This window comes from Anomaloglossus baeobatrachus, chromosome 2 (assembly GCF_048569485.1).
Source record: "Anomaloglossus baeobatrachus isolate aAnoBae1 chromosome 2, aAnoBae1.hap1, whole genome shotgun sequence".
Classification (NCBI taxonomy): Eukaryota; Metazoa; Chordata; class Amphibia; order Anura; family Aromobatidae; genus Anomaloglossus; species Anomaloglossus baeobatrachus.
In genome coordinates, this window is record NC_134354.1 from 241,607,853 (window position 1) to 241,626,415 (window position 18,563).

Consider the following 18,563-nt stretch of genomic DNA (forward strand, 5'->3'; position numbering starts at 1 on the left):
GATTTTCAAGCAAAGTCTATGGGAAATAGGGATTTCTTGTGCGCACAATGCTTGTAAAAACGCAGCGTTTTAAGTGCAGAAAATGTATCAAAATCTCTGCGTTTAAAGAAGCAGCATGTCAATTGTTTTTGCCATTTTGGCAGCGTTTTGCTAACATTGGAGCCAATGAGATCTTTCAAAACACACACACTATCAAAATCCTAGCGTTTTACATGCTTTTTTGGTGCAGAAAGCATGCTTTTTTGACCAAATAAACGCATGCGTTTTTGTCATTAAATTGAAGTAATGATGTGTCCCTTTACACACACACACACACATATAGTCCGACAATTAAATTAATGAAAAAGAATATTTTAACGTTATTTTAGCCATAAATATTAGATCACAGTTATCATTTTAATAAAATTAGCTATTTTGTTTATGATTTTAATCATGATTTTTTTTTTCATTTTTTTAGATTTTTTTTAGTGTTTGAATGTTCAAACTTTAGTCATGTATTTGTAATGAAAACGCATCTGACTTTAAGCAATGAAAAAGCATAAAAAACGCGGGTAAAATGCGGTAAAAACGCATGCGTATTTTTAGCGTTTCTGTGGTCCAAACCAAATTTGACAAAGACAATTTCTGCCAGAGGATACGTTTACAACTGCAAGTAACTTGACGCAAAGTGCGCACATAGCCTTGCCCTTCCCATCCCTCTGTGCCGGCGTCAGTGATTGAATTGCCTGTTAGTGTAAAATGAATATACACCCTTCCCTCACCTCTTTGTGCCAGCATCAGTGATTGGATTGACCTTTAATGCAAAGTGAATATTCACCTCTTCCCTCGCCCACCCCTCTGTACCAGTGTCAGTGATTGAGTCGCTCTTTAATGCAAAATTATTATTCACCCCTTTCTCTGCCCACCCATTAACAAGCGACCCAAGCACTGATGCCGGCACAGAGGGGTGGGCGGAGGAAGGGGTGAATATTAGTTTTGCATTAACAGGTGACTCAATCACTGATGCCGGCACAGAGGAGTGGGCGGAGGAGGGGTGAATATTTATTTTACATTAACAGGTGACCCAATCACTGATGCCGGCACAGAGGGGTGGGCAGAGGAAGGGGTGAATATTTATTTTACATTAACAGGTGACCCAATCACTGATGCCGGCACAGAGGGGTGGGCGGAGGAAGGGGTGAATATTAGTTTTGCATTAACAGGTGACCCAATCACTGATGCCGGCACAGAGGGGTGGGCGGAGGAAGGGGTGAATATTAGTTTTGCATTAACAGGTGACCCTATCACTGACACCTCTACAGTGGGGTGGGCGGGGAAGGGCCAACATGTCACTATATATTTACCACGGTTTACAGCAGCACAACAGAGCAATGTACAGCAATAAAAGTTACATATACTGAAAGGGCTACCTAAGCCTTGTTTCAAGATATTATTAGTATGATGAACTGCAACTAGGTCTTATTTTTGGAGTAGGGTTTATATTTTAAGCATATTCCAAAAATGATGAAAAATCCTGCTAGGGCTTATTTTTGGTTTAGCTCTTAAAACAGTAGTTGGACCATGTGCATGAGGACTAAATATCGTTTTTATATGTGTTTTATTCCCCACATGGATTTCAATCTATGATTGAAGCTATGTCAAAGTATGTTTTGTGCTACGAAATCATACATTAGAGGAAAGATTTCTCACAGAAAACTATCATGTGTCATTCTAATCAAGAGCACCCACCAGCAATCCTTTTAGAAGTAATGGCAGGATCCCCCAATAGAGAGCCATCACATTGAACACAAATCATTTCATTTTATGGGGTATTGAATGTAGAGATGTGAAACCTCAGCTAAGTGGCAATGATGCTGCATTTTGCTGATCCCTCACTTAAAGTAATAAGTCTGTAACAGAATTAAGTCTAACTCGAGTGCCCTTTCAGCAGGAATTAATGCACTTTCTGGGTCTCTGTCCGTTATAGATTATGTCCGAAGTGCATTACATTATGAATAGCGGAAAGTCAAGTGTTCACATTCATGATGAGAAATTAATATACAGCATCTGACAGATGAGTTAAAGGCCTATTCATATTTACGTTTGTATCTCATTAAAAATGACTATTTTCTTTTTGGTCAGTTTTACGGTTGCCGGACAATTTTTTGTACAATACAAGCTCGCAGTATGAGTACAAGTTATAGAACTTGGGATTATTCTATCTGGAAAAGAGAAGGCCTGGGGCAATCTGATTACAATGTAGAAATACTGTATATGAAGGGATGGCACAGAGATCTTCCTAATGATCTTGTTACATCTAGACCTGCAACGGTGACGAGGGGCATCCTCTATGTCTAAAGGAAAGAAGGTTTAACCATAATCACAGACTCAGATTCTTTACTGTAAGAGCAGTGAGACTATGGAACTCTCTATCACATGATCTTGTAATGGTTGTTTGACTTAAAAATTTGAAGGAGGTCCTGGATGCTTTTCTTAAAAATATGTAATACAACAGGTATGGGTAACATCTTTGTGACCTTGAGCCAAGCAACTTGTCTGATTCCCTGACAAGTCAAAATAAATGTTTCCCTTAACACAAGGTTATTAGCATATTCCTCATATAGTTTTTGCCTTCCTCTAGATCAACATTTAAGAATTATGTTATGTGCACATGGTGTCTTCTTCAGGTGGAATCTGCCACAAACTGGCCTGGAAAAGTGCTAAAAAAATGAAAAAATAATTAACATCTATGCACTGCAATGTCAAAAATGACTTCCTGAGCATATGTTTAGTCTCCCGGAACTTCTATAACTGCTCCAGGCTACAGAAGCTGAGACGCAGCTAAAGGGAATGACCTGATAATTCTTAAAGGAAGGCTGTCGCGTTTTTTAAATTTTTATATTAATAATAGTGATTATGACATCAAGTATTTTTAATACAAAATTAAATTCACTGTTTATTTAGTTTTTATTTAATTCTAGTTTTACTGAAACACTGGGGGCTGCCATCTTGTATTTGCTGTGTGTAACGACTGTTACTCACCTCAAATACGGCAGCCCCTGTGCATAGAAGACAGTTGTCGCTCTCCAACCCTATTCTGTAACATTAAGAGCTCCCTACTGTGAGCTGGACACGCCCCCTGGGCTGTCCAGATCACAGAAGAGTGAGGAGATCAGCGCCATCTTTGTGGAATTTCACAGCGTATGCTGTGTGCTGCACTTTCCCTCTGTCACCCATTCGGGATGTGTGAGTACCGGCGCCGGGCCGCCGCTGCTACTCTCCCCCCTGCCACCGCTACCATCCCCGCTACCACACCCCCAGCTCTTGTGTGCTCACCGCGGGCCTCCGCTCCTCAGTTCAGCAGAGTGCGGTATACCGAGAAGTGGTATACACGGGTGTGTGTGCGACAGAGCGTTGGGGGGGCGTGCGTGCAACAGAGCATTGTGGGGCGTGCGTGTGGCAGAGCATTGCAAGCATGCGTGCAGCAGAGCATAACGGGCATGCGTGTGGCAGAGCATTGCGGGCTGGTGTGTGGCAGAGCATTGCAAGCGGGCGTGAGGCAGAGCATTGCTTGTACGGGGCGTGTAGGGCGCTATGTGGGGAACACTATGCAGCCTTCCTTGGTGACACTAGACATTTGTGGTCACCAACAAAATGGCTCAGCACTATGATCCTAAAATTCATCTTCCCTTATCCTTTTGGAAACACCTAGATTGGAAGGGGGAGGTGTGACATCACACACAGGAGAGCAGATTCTGCCCACTTTTACTGTAGTGGTAATGTAAGCTAGTCCTACAGTAGCTCTACATTAGGATTTCAGAAGCTTCTCCCCCTAGTGTTTAAGAGTGGAAAATATCAAACTTTTTAATTTTTTTATATTTTGCTCAATTAAAACCAATACTAATATAAACAAAATATTAAAACATCAATACTTTACATTTTTCAGTTATTGATTTTTTTTCTTTTCTGGACGGCACCATCCCTTTAAGGCAGTTCTACTTGGAAAACACCACTATCATATATATATATATATATATATATATATATATATATATAAAAATAATAAGCCGCGGAACATTGTCAGTGTTTTCCTAAAGTGTCTTCCTGTAGCAGGTCCCCATAGGTTGATCTTGATGAACCTGGATCTCTTATAATAAGCATTCCCATTTGGTCTAATCATCTAATCTCGATAGTAAAGTCAGTGCATATTAACTGGATGCAAAAATGTGGTGCCAGATGAGCTGAAGAGCTGGCGAGAGGTTTAAAGCAGAAAGGAGTGTGCATTTCCATATTCTAAGAAGAAAGTGTTCATATTGTAGCAAACAAGTTTAGAAGTTACCGATGGACCACTACATAATGCATCATAGGGCATCAATGAAATGCTACAAGCGTAAGGCAGTTATGTAACAACACCAGAGAAAGCATACTATAGAGAGAAGTTACAGATTTTATTGGCCCTAAAATAGGATATGTAACTTTATTGCTAACATTTCAAGTACAATTAATGTAAACGGCCGCACACAGTACGGATAATTAGGGCGTTTAATAGGTCCCTATAAAAGAGGTTGACACTACTGCTAGACTCTTTCCCCTCAATGACAAACCTTAGAAGTTGCTTCTTGATTGCACTCTTGACCTGGTCATTCTTAAGTGGTGTAGAGCTGGGTTTAGTGTAGTGCTGGAACTACAACTCCCAGCATATTCTAACTAAGTGCTTGGATTGCAGAGCCACATCTTGCTAACCACTGCTCTACTACTCTGGATCATACAAATCTGAATTCACGTGTGGGTAAAGTACCTGGTAGTGCATGAGTGTGTTCAGTCTTTTCCAGTCTCCTTCTATCTTGGTGGTGATGTCTTCATCTTGTAGGACAACCCTTGCTATGCGTCCTTGTCTCCATTCTGTGTAAGGGTCACACAAAAGATAGTTTATAGTATGGGCTTATGCATGATCGAAAGATTGACAAGTCTGTTTGTTATTGGAGCTACTAACGATGAGGCAATTTAATTAAATGCAACAGCAGCTGAACCCCAATCATGGCTGCACAAGAACTGATGCGCCCTAATGCTCTTTCACATGTAAGGGTGCATTAAGATGTCCGAGCACGGACCGCAAAGCACGGCCTGGCCACAGGTCTCCTGCCTTGAGCATCATGTATCTCCATGAGGCTATGGCACCTGATTAAGGAGAGCCATGGTCTTACGAGTGCTATAGACCATAGATGTATTGCAATAAATCTGTGTTTTTTTGCAGACTAAATGTCCACAAAAAAACAAAACAATAAAAAACATGGCCTTCTTTGATCTGCATTATGGCCCCGTGAGAAAAATGGATGTCCCACTGATATGTGAAACTGGCCAGACACAATAACTGATGTGAAGAGAAGAAAATCTAGAAATTGTTGTGGATTCGGAAATTAGCGTAACATTTCTTCCAATTTTTAATTTCATTATGATCTGAATTGTAAACTGCAAATCTGCGACTTTCTTTGTAGATATTAAACATACAAGATATGATCGGCCGTGATGTGCGTGCCTTGTAAAGTGACAATACACGCAATCACTGTGGAGCATACCTAAGTCCATGTCCACGGCTCTCGGCCTCTGAGAATACGGCACGTTCTTGTATACTGCATCCAAGATCTTTTCCTTCACCTGAGTGATAGTGTCACAATTTAAGGCCTTTACTGGTATCTCTGGACTGTTTTCATTGTCGGGGTTTACACAGTTCAGGATCTGCAAGGAAACAATGAATAAATGATTAACCCAACTGGAAATATCACTAGACCCGAGTGACCAGGAGGCATTTATAGGATATATTCACATGTACCAGATATTTTCCAGGCGCTTGTGTCACTGTCTTAGTCATCTTAATAGGATTTGCAGAAATTCATGCACCTGTTACAGAAAGTACCCCATGTATAGAAGGGGTTTATAGCTGCGGTAATTTCTACAACAAATCTGCTGAGTGTGATTGTAAAATGAATGTTAATTTGTGACATCTGCCAACAGAGGGCAGCAGTGCACTGCTTTATGTAATGGAACGACTCCCCCTTGTGGACACTTGTAATACTGACCAGTGTTTTGTACTCGATCTGCTGTCGAATCAGCTTATCTTCACTCAATGAATAACGGGCTTCTCCAGTGATTGAATCTATAGGCCCTTTTTCCATCTGCTGCTTAATGGCACAATGTAACATAAAGAGGGGCTCCCCTGCACATTCCTAAAGAAAAAAAAATAAATGATTAATATACCACCAGTGATAGATAAAATCATAAAAATCGTACAACTGAGTATTTGTGCACTCATTCCTAGCTTTTTTGTAAAAAAAAAAATATCAGCTAACAGTAACAAGTAGAGGTGAGAAAACCCGCAGATGTTCAGGTCTGGCGAGTCCGGCCGGACTTTAAAAAAAAAAAAAGTCCGCTTCGGGACCGGACTTGAACCCGAACGCCTGCCTGGACGCTGAACCCCATATGAGCCTATGGGGACCCAAACATTACCTGTAAAATAAAAGGGTTAAATCAGGAGAATATACTTACCGAGTCTCTTGCGTGGCTGTAATGCCACTTCAGGGTCCGCTCATCAGTCCTCATGCATATTCACTGCTTTCCCCACCCAACTGGCGGCTCTGATTGGCTGCCGATAGACCACGCTCCCACCCTCTCTAACAACGCCTGTGATTAGGTGGGGAAAGCAGTGAATATGTATGAGGACTGAAGAGCGGACCCAGAAGAAGTGTTACAGCCGGGTGGGAGGCTCGGTAAGTATTTTCTCTTGCTTTAACCCTTTTGTTTCTTTCTTTTTTTATTATCTGGTCGGCCGAACCCGAACTGTAACACGGACTACCTTGAAAAGTCTGTGTCTGGGTCCGTGACCCCGAACATCTGCTGTTCGTTACGGACGCCCAATTTTACAGTTCAGGTTTGCCCATCACTAGTAACAAGAAGTCACAGAAACACAAGTCCACATTCAGACGTCCATTCTGCTTACATTGCATTTTGAGCCAACGCTTAGTGTTAATATATATACAGATCTGCGTAATTTCAATGCTTTAGTCTAAATTTTGCAGGGGGTTTAACACTAGAACTACTGGACTCGTGACACCTATATAGAAATACATGGTGCAAAGTAGTCAAAATGACTACCTCAGTAGTTCTAGTGTTAAACTTAGAAATATAAATTTTAAACATTAAATGTATTCTTTTTCTTTTCTAACACCAAAAATTAGTTAAAAAAACATAATTTCGTAAAGTATTGACTATGATGAAAAATTAAAGTATATGTCAAGCAAATATTTTCTTTGGAGAGGAGCGGCATAGCAAGTAATGCTATTTTGAACTCCAAAAAAGTGCATGCTTATGTAAGGAGGTCAGACATAGAATTTTTTTTCACTTTTTGGACTATGCTTGAACTATTGCCGAAAAATTAAAAGGAATATGCCTGTGCGGAGCATAAACATGATCTGAGCAGATGATGTCATGTATGATGTCACATGTACTGTATCTGTACGTAAGATATTCTTTTCTAGCAGGGGAAATAATCCGTTCATTGATTAAATACTAGCTGGAATGTGAGGCCATTCCATAATGAGATACTTTAATTGTTTTACCTTAAGGAATTTGTGCAGGAGGAAAGCAAACCAGTTAGTCAGCATCTTCTCTGCCACAGACTCTGTCCTAGAGGGAAAAAAATACAGGTTTACAATATGCTGTTATCGCAAACACACATCTAGCGCCCTACATGCCAGATTTATTGTTTCTGGTACCTTTGAAAGCCATCAGTATATGAGTGCAAGGTGCCGAAATCTTAAAAGGCATCATTCATAAGTGACTTATTTTTGTAATATGATTTTGGCAAAATGTTTAGTAATGTGCATGTAAAAGCTAAAGAGGAGAGAAGCACATGAAAAAGGAAAAAAAATCTTGTTTTACAGCTAACAGCCTCTTTATCACTAGTGGGTGGTGGGTTACTGACAGGCTGACAGCTTTATTGTACTGCTGAGTTAAGATAAGCAGATTTCACACTGACAAAAGCAAAAGAGTATTGTAGACAGCCTATACAAAGTAATACCGTAACTGCTGCATAACACACAATAAACCCATTGCACGGTTTCACCAGGGACGATATACAGTATCTACTACAAGGTAAAGAGCAAAATATCTAAGAGCCCCTAACATTTCATTAGTGCATTAGAACAATGCCAGACTCTCTCCTTGAAGATGGAAATCTACATCACACAACCTTCCCAGGGTTGCTGATGACTGCAATAAGCCTTATCACCATGTAATAATGCCCACTTGATCAACTGTGATCATGTATATACCACCATGCTGCTCGTCATAAATGCTGAACGGCCATGCTGTTTTCCTCTGAAAAGCTGATCTGCAACTTATTTGGACATGCCTGGCATGGTATGAACAAAATATTGAGTGTTTGAGGCATATGTGTGCATTCACACTGGCTCTGATGTGTTATCATGGGATTTTTGTGTAGCGGTGATAGGAGCAATTTTCAGGATAACAATGGGGTTTACCAGGGTTAGAAATCACTGGTTTGGTGTCACTACAGATACAATGTAGGATATCATCCTATGGGTTATTAATCAAGTCGTGATAGAAGTCATATAGTTATACCTCTCTTGAAAGGCTACATGTGAAAGGTTTCTCTTACTATAGCAGGCTTCTATGAGCACTGCCCACTTTTAAAGGTAATCTGTCAACAGGTATTTGCTATTTAATCTGAGAGTATGATGTAGGGGCAGAGACAACCCTGATTCCAGCGATGTGTCACTTACTGGGCTGCTTCTTATATCCATAAAATCAATGTTTTATCAGCAGGAGATTATCACCAAAAGACTAGTTGCTTTGTGCCATGTAGTCCTCATGCTCTATATAACCCTGCCCTCCCACTGGTTGCCTATGTACAGTGTACACAAACAGCTGCCAATTAGTGGTGTGGACGGGTTTACACATAGCTCAGCATTTAGAAAACTGGCAGAGCTGCAGCACAGAAAACTGTGATTTATTAAAAACTGCAGCAAGTAGCCCTGTAAGTGATAGAGACACTGCCCCTACATCATGCCGGTGTCAGATTTTGTAATTTTATAAACCTGGTGACAGATTTGCTTTAAAGGGTTATATGTGAGCACACGTGAACACTGGGCACTGTGAGGATTCTTCAGTGTCGGGAGTGGGTAATTTACCTAATTCTGACCACATTCCGACTAGACCTATCCTGGCTTGTGGAATTCAATTGTATTGAGCGAGACTGTGCATGTCTAGTCAACATGTGACCGTATGTATGCAAATTACATACTTGTGGTCACGTGTCCTCCACTCCTACCACAGAGTGCACGCTGTGAAGATTCATAGGGTGACTGCAGATTCTACCTTAAAGCTGGACAGCCCCTTTAAGTTACATGTTACTTTACATGATTGTGATCAGATCCCTTACATCAAGGGAAGAGTGATCTGGAAGAGATTTACACTATTTCTATCATCAATAATGTACCATGACTGAGATTTTGGGGTAGCGTAACATCATGCGTCTCCCCTTCCATGATGATCGCCATTCTGTGTAAATGAATGGAACTGGTTGAGGCTCCCCCCAGTGCCGGGAAGGGGCCTTACAATGCATACAATAAGTCGGCTTTGTCCTTCTTCTCATGTTGTTAATCCTGTGCAAGCCGTTCACACTTCATGTTAAGCTTCACAAAAGGAAGAACAAATCTGCCTTTCAAAAAGCGGCTGTAATTTTTTTTCCTTAGCTGCGTGATTTTCAAAACCCCAGAGATTATTCCAACAAATCTCTGCTTTTTTATATTCTTCCCGACACAGCAGCCGTAATTATTACATTTCTTTTCTCGTCTTAACGAAAAAGGAACGCGCCCCACAGAGCGTTCAGCCACTGAAAAGGGAGGAGAGGTGCAAGATTTATTGCTGTGGTATACGCAAATTAACTCTTTCAACCGTAAATGGTTACAGGTGATCGGAATTGATAATAGGCACACGCACTACATAGGCGCTAAAGTGTAATATCTCTTCTATATAAAATACCATACAAACTTCAGGAAAAAATATGTTTGTTTACTGGGTGAGGGAAAACTAGATGTACAGGGGAATGAAAGTTTAATGTAGAAATGTGAGTAAATAACTCATGAAGAGCTCCGGAGGGCAGCCTTTGACTCAAAAATAGTAGTTCAGTATGAGAAACGCGATTCTGCCCATGTTGAAGAACACAGGTTCATATTTTACAACGCGTTTTGGGGAAGCAGAAAAAATGGATAAGCGAGTAGAAGCACACGCGTGCAATTTATCCTCTAATAAAGCTCCATTTCCTAGACCACTGTATAGGATCTGACCTAATGGATGAATACTGCATGCTGTTCCATAACACATAAGTTAAAGGAACCTGGCCACCCTAATTAGAAGGAATAACGACATTGTATCAACACATAAGAAATGGTTCCTAGGAAGTGGCATTTTGTTTTTCGTCACTAGCTTTGCCTTTCTAACCCTGCGCTGCTTATTTCCTCTGATCACGCACACCGTCGTCAGCAGCCCCTCACCCCATCTTTCCCCAATCCTCCACAGACTTCACCCCACCACCTTACTCAAGAAAACTGTCTGCCTCTGTATCCCGTCACCAAACAAATTTCATTTTGAAACAACCAAGCATGTAATTAAATTGCCGGAATACGACTCTGGATTTTTATTCTATCTCTCTCTCCCTTCACTGTGTATTCTCCCTCAGGCCACGGCTGATCTTTCCTGCTCCACATTAATATTTACCGTTTCCCAAAAATAATGGATGTGTCCTTGCCGCGAGGCCTCAGGGGGGCGGCGCTGTTTGAGTCTCTGTATTGATGTAGTGTGAATCCCTCTGGTCATAACAGGGTTAATCTATCTCTTTATTTCCCCCACAACCTGAGACGTCAATGGGAACAGCTCTTATTAATGGCAGAGAGGATGGAAATTATTTGCTTAAGATTTGGGCTTCTCTAAAGTAGCATAGAATAAGCCTCGGGGATCCTGTAGCTGCGAACATTGACTAACCTGACTCATTTATGTTAGTAGTGAATCTGGCCGACAGTTCAGCCACTGTCCTCTACAAACACATCCAGGCACTGATAAATGCTTTCATATGCCCCATTACTGAATTTCTGCAAGGAGAGTGTCTACGTTATTAATGCTTCATTGTGTGCGGCTGGTTGTGAAAGGGTTACTCATGGGCAGAACGAATGACCGTGCGGCTGGAGGGTTAATATTCCTCATTCAGGCCTATTTTTAGCCTTCTCAGTAAGAGTGATGAACTAATATTACGAGCTGGCAGTGGAAGCACAGACACCCCCTCCTTTCTCCTCTCTCCCACAATCCCCAGGGGAAATTAACAAGGATTCCATTATTGTGTCTTGTGGGACAGTTTCTGTGTTAGCGGACACGCGAGAATCTACGGCAATTTCCTGTGCACAGAACCACACTTGTTGTATTTGGAACTGAAACCTGTGCCTAAGGGCAAACCTTTACACGACTGTGGGGCAAAGGTGGCCCAATTAAAAATGGCCACCATGTAAGTTAGCAAGAACCGAAGCCTGTGTGCCATAAACCAAACCAAATGTACTGTTCCTAGAGACATGTAAATGAGAGCTTTCCAGAACCACTGTCATGGGGATAGTGTGCACAGGATGCTGCGTGTGTGTATATTAGTACTCTGTATTGCGGTAATGCAGTGTAAATGTCACATATTCAATGTCTGCATGCATCTCTTTGGATATCATACAGTCACAGTAGTTTGCCATGTTCACATTAGCATCATTCTGTTGGGAGGTGCTGGTTAATTTTAATATAATAATGGCAACGTATCTGTAAAAATTGGATGCTACGTAATTGATCGGTATGGAATCACATAGGCTTGAATGGGTGATCAGCCCTATTGAACTACACTGGTCGGTGTGCTGACAGCATACGTCTGTATTATACGATCGTCTGACGGAGCCCTATGGCTGTTTTTAATTAGCACTGTATCCTACCTTCACTTTAAGGGCATGCTCACATAAGGGTATAACACAGACGAGTGCTCACTGTTGTGTTATAGGCTATAACTCGGACCAGTGCTATTCTATGGGTCAGTGCCCATCAGTGTTTTCTTATCATGCTGATTTGGAAAAAAAGGAGCAGCATGCTAAGATTGGCAGCATATAATGGACAGCGCGCACCCATTTAAGTGTATGGGTGCATGCAAAATATCAGACTGCACTCGGATAGCATCCAAGGACAGTGCGATTTCTGTGGTCTCATAGTATGGAGAAGAGAGAGAAATTGTGTTCTCCTCCTTCTCCTGACAGTGTGATCCGATTCTCTCAGAGATCACACTATGCTGACACTTATCAAACTCAGATCAGAGTGTCATCAGCATAATTTCCCCGATTCTCTAGCATGAGAAAATCTACGGTCGTCTGACCACAGCTTAAATTTGTAAACTTTTGGCCCAGAATAAACATATCTGATAGCTATGGATCCTCTCAGAGAAAGGTACACCTTGCTGTGGCTAGTGGACACCCACGAGTTGGACAATTTGTAAGCTAAGTACCAACATTTTATAGGTATTTTCTATGTTGCAGCCATGCAGTTTACAATTCACATATTCAATATTTGTATATTTCTTAGCGCTTACAGTGCGCTGCTGTATTCTTTGATTTGTGTGTATCTATCTACCTATATATATATATATATATAGTGGGTGTAATAATTATTAAACATGTCACCAATTGTCTAAGTAAATATAGTTCAAAGGTGCTATTGACATGAACTTCTCACCAGATGTCGGTAACAACCCATCCAATTTACAGAGTCAAAGAAATCAAACAATGTATGTCCATAAATTAACTTACAAAAGCCTTTGTTGATGGCGGCAGCTTTATGTCATATCCTGTCTTGTATGAAGAAATTAGTCCAAAGCATTGCTCAGATGTGATTTTGACCCATTCTTTCACACTCTTCAAATCCTGAAGGTTCCGTGGGCTCATAGTTACATAGGTTGAAAAAAGACCTAGGTCCATCTAGTTCAACCTTCCTCCTCCAATTATACCTTTTGTCACTAAATCATTTATAATGGCTAGGACACATGGCGGGCAAATGGAATGCAATAAAAAAAATCGCAATCCTCTAGGGCCAATGTTACTCTATGGGGTCGCACACATGTGCAATTTTATCTCAGCCCTAATTGGACCGAGAAAATAATCGCAGCATGCTGCAGGTGGAATCCGATTCATTTTCTCTCGCACCCATACAAGTCTATGAAGAAACATCGCACTACACTTGCATTACACCGGAGTGCAGTGCGATAATCGCATCAGCTGATAATGGAGGAGATGGGAAGATTAGTCCGTCCCCCTCCTCCGCAGCTATGTTCCGATGGCAGGATTGCATCACAGGATAATGACACTTGGCTTATACTCTAGCTGGGGGTTAGTAGCATAACGCATCCGATGCTCTTGCATCAGATGCTAAATACCCGTGTGGCCTTATGCCGGCGTCACACAGGACGATCTACCCGCCCCCGTTGTTTGTGCGTCATGGGCAATTAGTTGCCCGTGGCGCACAGAGTTGTTAACCCCCTGTCACACGCACTTACCTCCCGGGCGACGTCGCTGTGGGCGGCGACATCCTCTTCCTGAAGGGGGAGGAACGTTCGGCGTCACAGCGACGTCACACGGCAGCCGGCCAATAGAAGCGGAGGGGCGGAGATGAGCGGGACGTAACATCCCGCCCACCTTCTTCCTTCCGCTTTGCTGGCGGGGCACAGGTAAGCTGTGTTCGTCGTTCCCGAGGTGTCACACGGAGCGACGAGTGCTGCCTCGGGAACGATGAACAACCGGAACACAGAAGGAGGACCGTCATTTTGAAAATGAACGACGTGTCAACGAGCAACGATAAGGTGAGTATTTTTGCTCGTTCACAGTCGTTCGGAGGTGTCACACGGTACGATATCTCTGATGATGCCGGATATGCGTCACTAACAACGTGACTCAGACGACATATCGCCCGATATGTCGTACCGTGTGACACCGGCATTAGCCTAATCGACAATGTTGTGTGCACTGAGGAAATCATCCAGACTTTTTTCAAAGTTGTTATAGTATATGCAATTACTACCTCTTGTGGTAGGGCATTCCACAGTCTGACTGCTCTAACTGTAAAGAACCCTTTCCTATTTAGCTGCCGGAATCACTTTTTTTCCACTCACAGTGAATGTCCCCTGGTCCTTAGAAAGGAATAAGTCATGTGCCAGTCCTCTGTATTGACCACACATGTATTTATACATATAAATAAGATCTCTTTTGAGATGTTTGTTTTTCTAAGCTAAACAAATCCAACTTTTTCAACCTCTCATCATATGGATCATATGGGAGGCCTTCCATTCCTTGCAATGATCTAGTTATCCGCCTTTGAACTGACTCTAACTTCTGAATGTCCTTTTTAAAATGTGCAGCCCAAAACTAGATCTCATATTATGGATGTGGATTTACAAGTGATTTATAGAGAGGTAACAATACATTGGGATCCCTCTACGAACTGTAAGGTTTAGGTCCTTCCGTAAATTTTCTATTGGATTCAGATCAGTGATTGGCTGCGACATTCTAATACGGTAGCTTTATTTTCTTTTTCTGAAAGCAACTGAGAGTTTCCTTAGCTGTGTGCTTGGGATCACTGTCTTGCTGAAATGTCCACCCTCGTTTTACCGTCATCATCCTGGTATACAGCAGCAGATTTTTATTATGAATGTCTTGGTACATTTGTCCATTTGGCTTTCCTTCAATTACAGTAAGGCTATGTTCACACTTCCATTGTTTTGCATCAGTCACGTCGCCTTGAGGAATTATGGTATCCTGCAAAATATTTTGCAGGAATCTGTTTTTCCCCCATAGACTTCTATTAGCGACGAATTGTGACTGTTGGCCCTATGTTACATCCGCAGTGTGACGATCAGTTGTTTACTGACTGACCGTCAGGCGGTAGGAACACAGCATGTAACATTTTTTGTGTGCTGCGGATCGGTTTTACTGTGAGTAAAAAACCACGATGGACTGTAAATTCAGTTCCAGCGGCAGGAACGATCAGCTCATCGCCCGGCGGCTGGCTTTTGGAAGTGATCAGCTGATCGCCCGGCGGCCAGCTTCTGTGAGCAATCAGCTGATCGCCCGGCCGGCTTTTGAGAGCGATCAGCGGATCACCCGGCTTTTGATAGCGATCAGCGCTGGCAGCCGGCTTTTCAGAGTGATCAGCTGATCGTTCACAAAAGCCGGCCGCTGATTACAGAGTAAAAAAAAAAATGATTGCATGATTGCAGCATCAGTCACATCAGTTGTGCCACTATCTGCAACGTATCCGTTGCATCAGTCACACAACTGATTGTGACTGATGCAAAACAACGGAAGTGTGAACATAGCCTAAGGGGTACTTTGCACACTACGACATCGCAGCTGCGATGTCGGTGGGGTCAAATCGAAAGTGACGCACATCCGGCGTCGCTGTCGATATCGGAGTGTGTAAATCGTTTTGGATACGATTAACGAGCGCAAAAGCGTTGAAATCGTATCATCGGTGTAGTGTCGGTCATTTCCATAATTTCGGAAGGACCGATGTTACGATGTTGTTCCTCGTTCCTGCGGCAGCACACATTGCTGTGTGTGAAGCCGGAGGAGCGAGGAACATCTCCTACCTGCGTCCTGTGGCTCACGCTGGCTATGCGGAAGGAAGGAGGTGGGCGGGATGTTTACGTCCCGCTCATCTCCGCCTCTCTGCTTCTATTGGCCGCCTGCCGTGTGACGTCGCTGTGACGCCGCACGACCCCCCCCCCTTAGTAAGGAGGCAATTCGCCGGCCAGAGCGACGTCGCAGGGAAGGTAAGTCCGTGTGAAGCTGCTGTAGCGATAATGTTTGCCACGGCAGCTATAACACAATATCATATGTGCGACGGGGGCGGGGACTATCGCGCTTGGCATTGCAAGCATCGGCTTGCGATTTCGTAGTGTGCAAAGTAGCCCTAAGACTGCCAGTGCTGTATGCTGAAAAACAGTAGGTACATTTCTTGAAACAATTGTACCTACTGATTCTAAGGCCGGCTTTGCACATTACGACATCGCATGCCGATGCTGCGATGTTGAGTGCGATAGTCTCCGCCCCCGTCGTACGTGCGATATCTTGTGATAGCTGCCGTAGTGAACATTATCGCTACGGCAGCTTCACATGCACTCACCTGTCCTGCGACGACGCTCTGGCCGGCAAACCGCCTCCTTCTTAAGGGGGCAGGCCGTGCGGCGTCACAGCGACGTCACATGACAGGCGGCCAACAGCAACGGAGGGGCGGAGATGAGCAGGATGTAAACATCCCGCCCACCTCCATCCTTCTCATAGCAGCCAGGACGCAGGTAAGGAGATGTTCCTCGCTCCTGCGGCTTTAAACACAGCAATGTGTGCTGCCGCAGGAACGAGAAACAACATCGTACCTGTCGCTGCACCGGCATTATGGAAATGTCGGAGACTACACCAATGATACGATAACGACGCTTTTGCGCTCGTTCATCGTATCAAAAAGGTTTTACACACTACGACATCGCAAGTGACGCCGGATGTGCGTCACTTTCGATTTGACCCCACCGACATCGCACCTGCGATGTCGTAGTGTGCAAAGCCGGCCTAAGTCTTTCTGCAGCTCTCCACAGGTGATCATTGGCTCTTGCACAACGCTTCTGATAATTATTTTCACTTGTCTGTCTCAATTATTGCGAGGAGTACCTGGTCGTGTCCGATGTATGGTGAAATTATGTTCTTTCCACTTCTGTATTATGACCCCAACAGTGCCCACGGGAACCATGAGACAGCTCATTTATTTTACCCATCAAGAGATGTTTTTTTTGTTGCATCTTGGTAATGTGACACCTTTTTGTTAGCCATCAGTTGAACCAGCTGATATAATTTTTCAGTAAGTGATATGATTACTTTCTAATCACTGATAGATTTACGTTGGTGTCATGACTTTTCACACCTCTTTTCTTAAAGGGAACCTGTCAGCAGAAATTTCGACTAAAACCTAACAGATTCCCCCTCTGCAGCTCCTGGGCTGCATTCTAGAAAGGTCCCTGTTATTATAGTGCCCCCTTTCTGACCCAAAAAAAGAGTTTATATCGAGGTACCTTTTTGGCTTCGGAATCTCTAAATGTGTCACGGGGGCGGGCTGCCTGATGGCCGTTATTCTGCCCCCTGTTCCTGTATGCCGCCCCCATCGCCGATTTCTATACTTCTGGACGCCGCCCACTGCTCCAGCCATCCCCGCGCATGCCCAGTGCTCATCTCTCGTGGATGAGCACTGTGCCCAGCGTCACCGCTGGTGACGTGCACGCAGGGTTTAGATTATGGGCGGTGCTGTGATGTTAATTACCAAGCAACCGCCCATAATCGCGGGACCGCGCATTCCCCCTCGGCCTGCTTTCTGCGCAAGCGCGCTGCAGCTGAACTCACGTCACCTCCTTCCCATCTTGCCCTGAGGCAGGAAATAGATGGGAGGAGCGCGGAGCAGTGACTACACCGATCAGGAGGAGTTCAGCTGCAGCGCGCTTGCGCAGAAAGAAGCAGGCCGAGGGGGAATGCGCGGTCCCGCGATTATGGGCGGTTGCTTGGTAATTAACATCACAGCACCGCCCATAATCTAAACCCTGCGCGCACGTCACCACCGGTGACACTGGGCACAGTGCTCATCCACGAGAGATGAGCACTGGGCATGCGCGGGGATGGCTGGAGCAGTGGGCGGCGTCCAGAAGTATAGAAATCGGCGATGGGGGCGGCATACAGGAACAGGGGGCAGAATAACGGCCATCAGGCAGCCCGCCCCCGTGACACATTTAGAGAATCAGAAGCCAAAAAGGTACCTCGATATAAACTCTTTTTTTGGGTCAGAAAGGGGGCACTATAATAACAGGGACCTTTCTAGAATGCAGCCCAGGAGCTGCAGAGGGGGAATCTGTTAGGTTTTAGTCGAAATTTCTGCTGACAGGTTCCCTTTAATGTGTTCAGCCCTTTTTCCCTGAGTCATTTCTCATTATTACACATAACTTCACTTATGGAGATCTATAGTTTGATTTCTTTGCCTGTATGGATTGGATGGGTTATTACTGATATTTGATGGTGAGAATTTCATGTGAATAGCTCCTTTAGAAATATAATTACTTAGAAAATTGGTGACGAGTTCATTACCTATTTCACCTGCTGTATATATGTATCTCTCAAACCATGCAGAATATTATCTCTGCTACTAAATAGAATTATAATGTATAGAAAACATGGAAAATATCTCCTTCTTTATCTCTGTATACAAAGTATAGTTTCTACAGATTTGAGGTTAATCCAAGGATTACTGCATCATTAGCGCGTACAAGTCTTAGCTGTACTCCACATGTTATCAAGACATAAAAGAAAAAAGTGCTTCACTTTCGACCACACAACCTTCATTGTCCTCCAAAGCATTTCTACGTCCCTCTAAACAATGGCATTTCTAGTGGTAATTTTGCATTGCAATCTGTACTG

General features: G+C 43.3%; 1 protein-coding gene across 1 annotated transcript in view; it reads right to left on the reverse strand.

The window, feature by feature from the left end:
• Window positions 1-18,563, reverse strand: part of PLXNA2 (plexin A2) — a 408,755-nt gene that overhangs the window by 18,271 nt on the left and 371,921 nt on the right. Inside the window, exons 23-26 of the mRNA XM_075335732.1 lie at window positions 7,593-7,659; window positions 6,057-6,203; window positions 5,556-5,715; window positions 4,778-4,881 (exon numbers count right to left, since the gene is read on the reverse strand). Coding sequence (XP_075191847.1) covers window positions 4,778-4,881; window positions 5,556-5,715; window positions 6,057-6,203; window positions 7,593-7,659 — 478 coding nt within the window. The remainder of the gene's footprint in view (window positions 1-4,777; window positions 4,882-5,555; window positions 5,716-6,056; window positions 6,204-7,592; window positions 7,660-18,563) is intronic.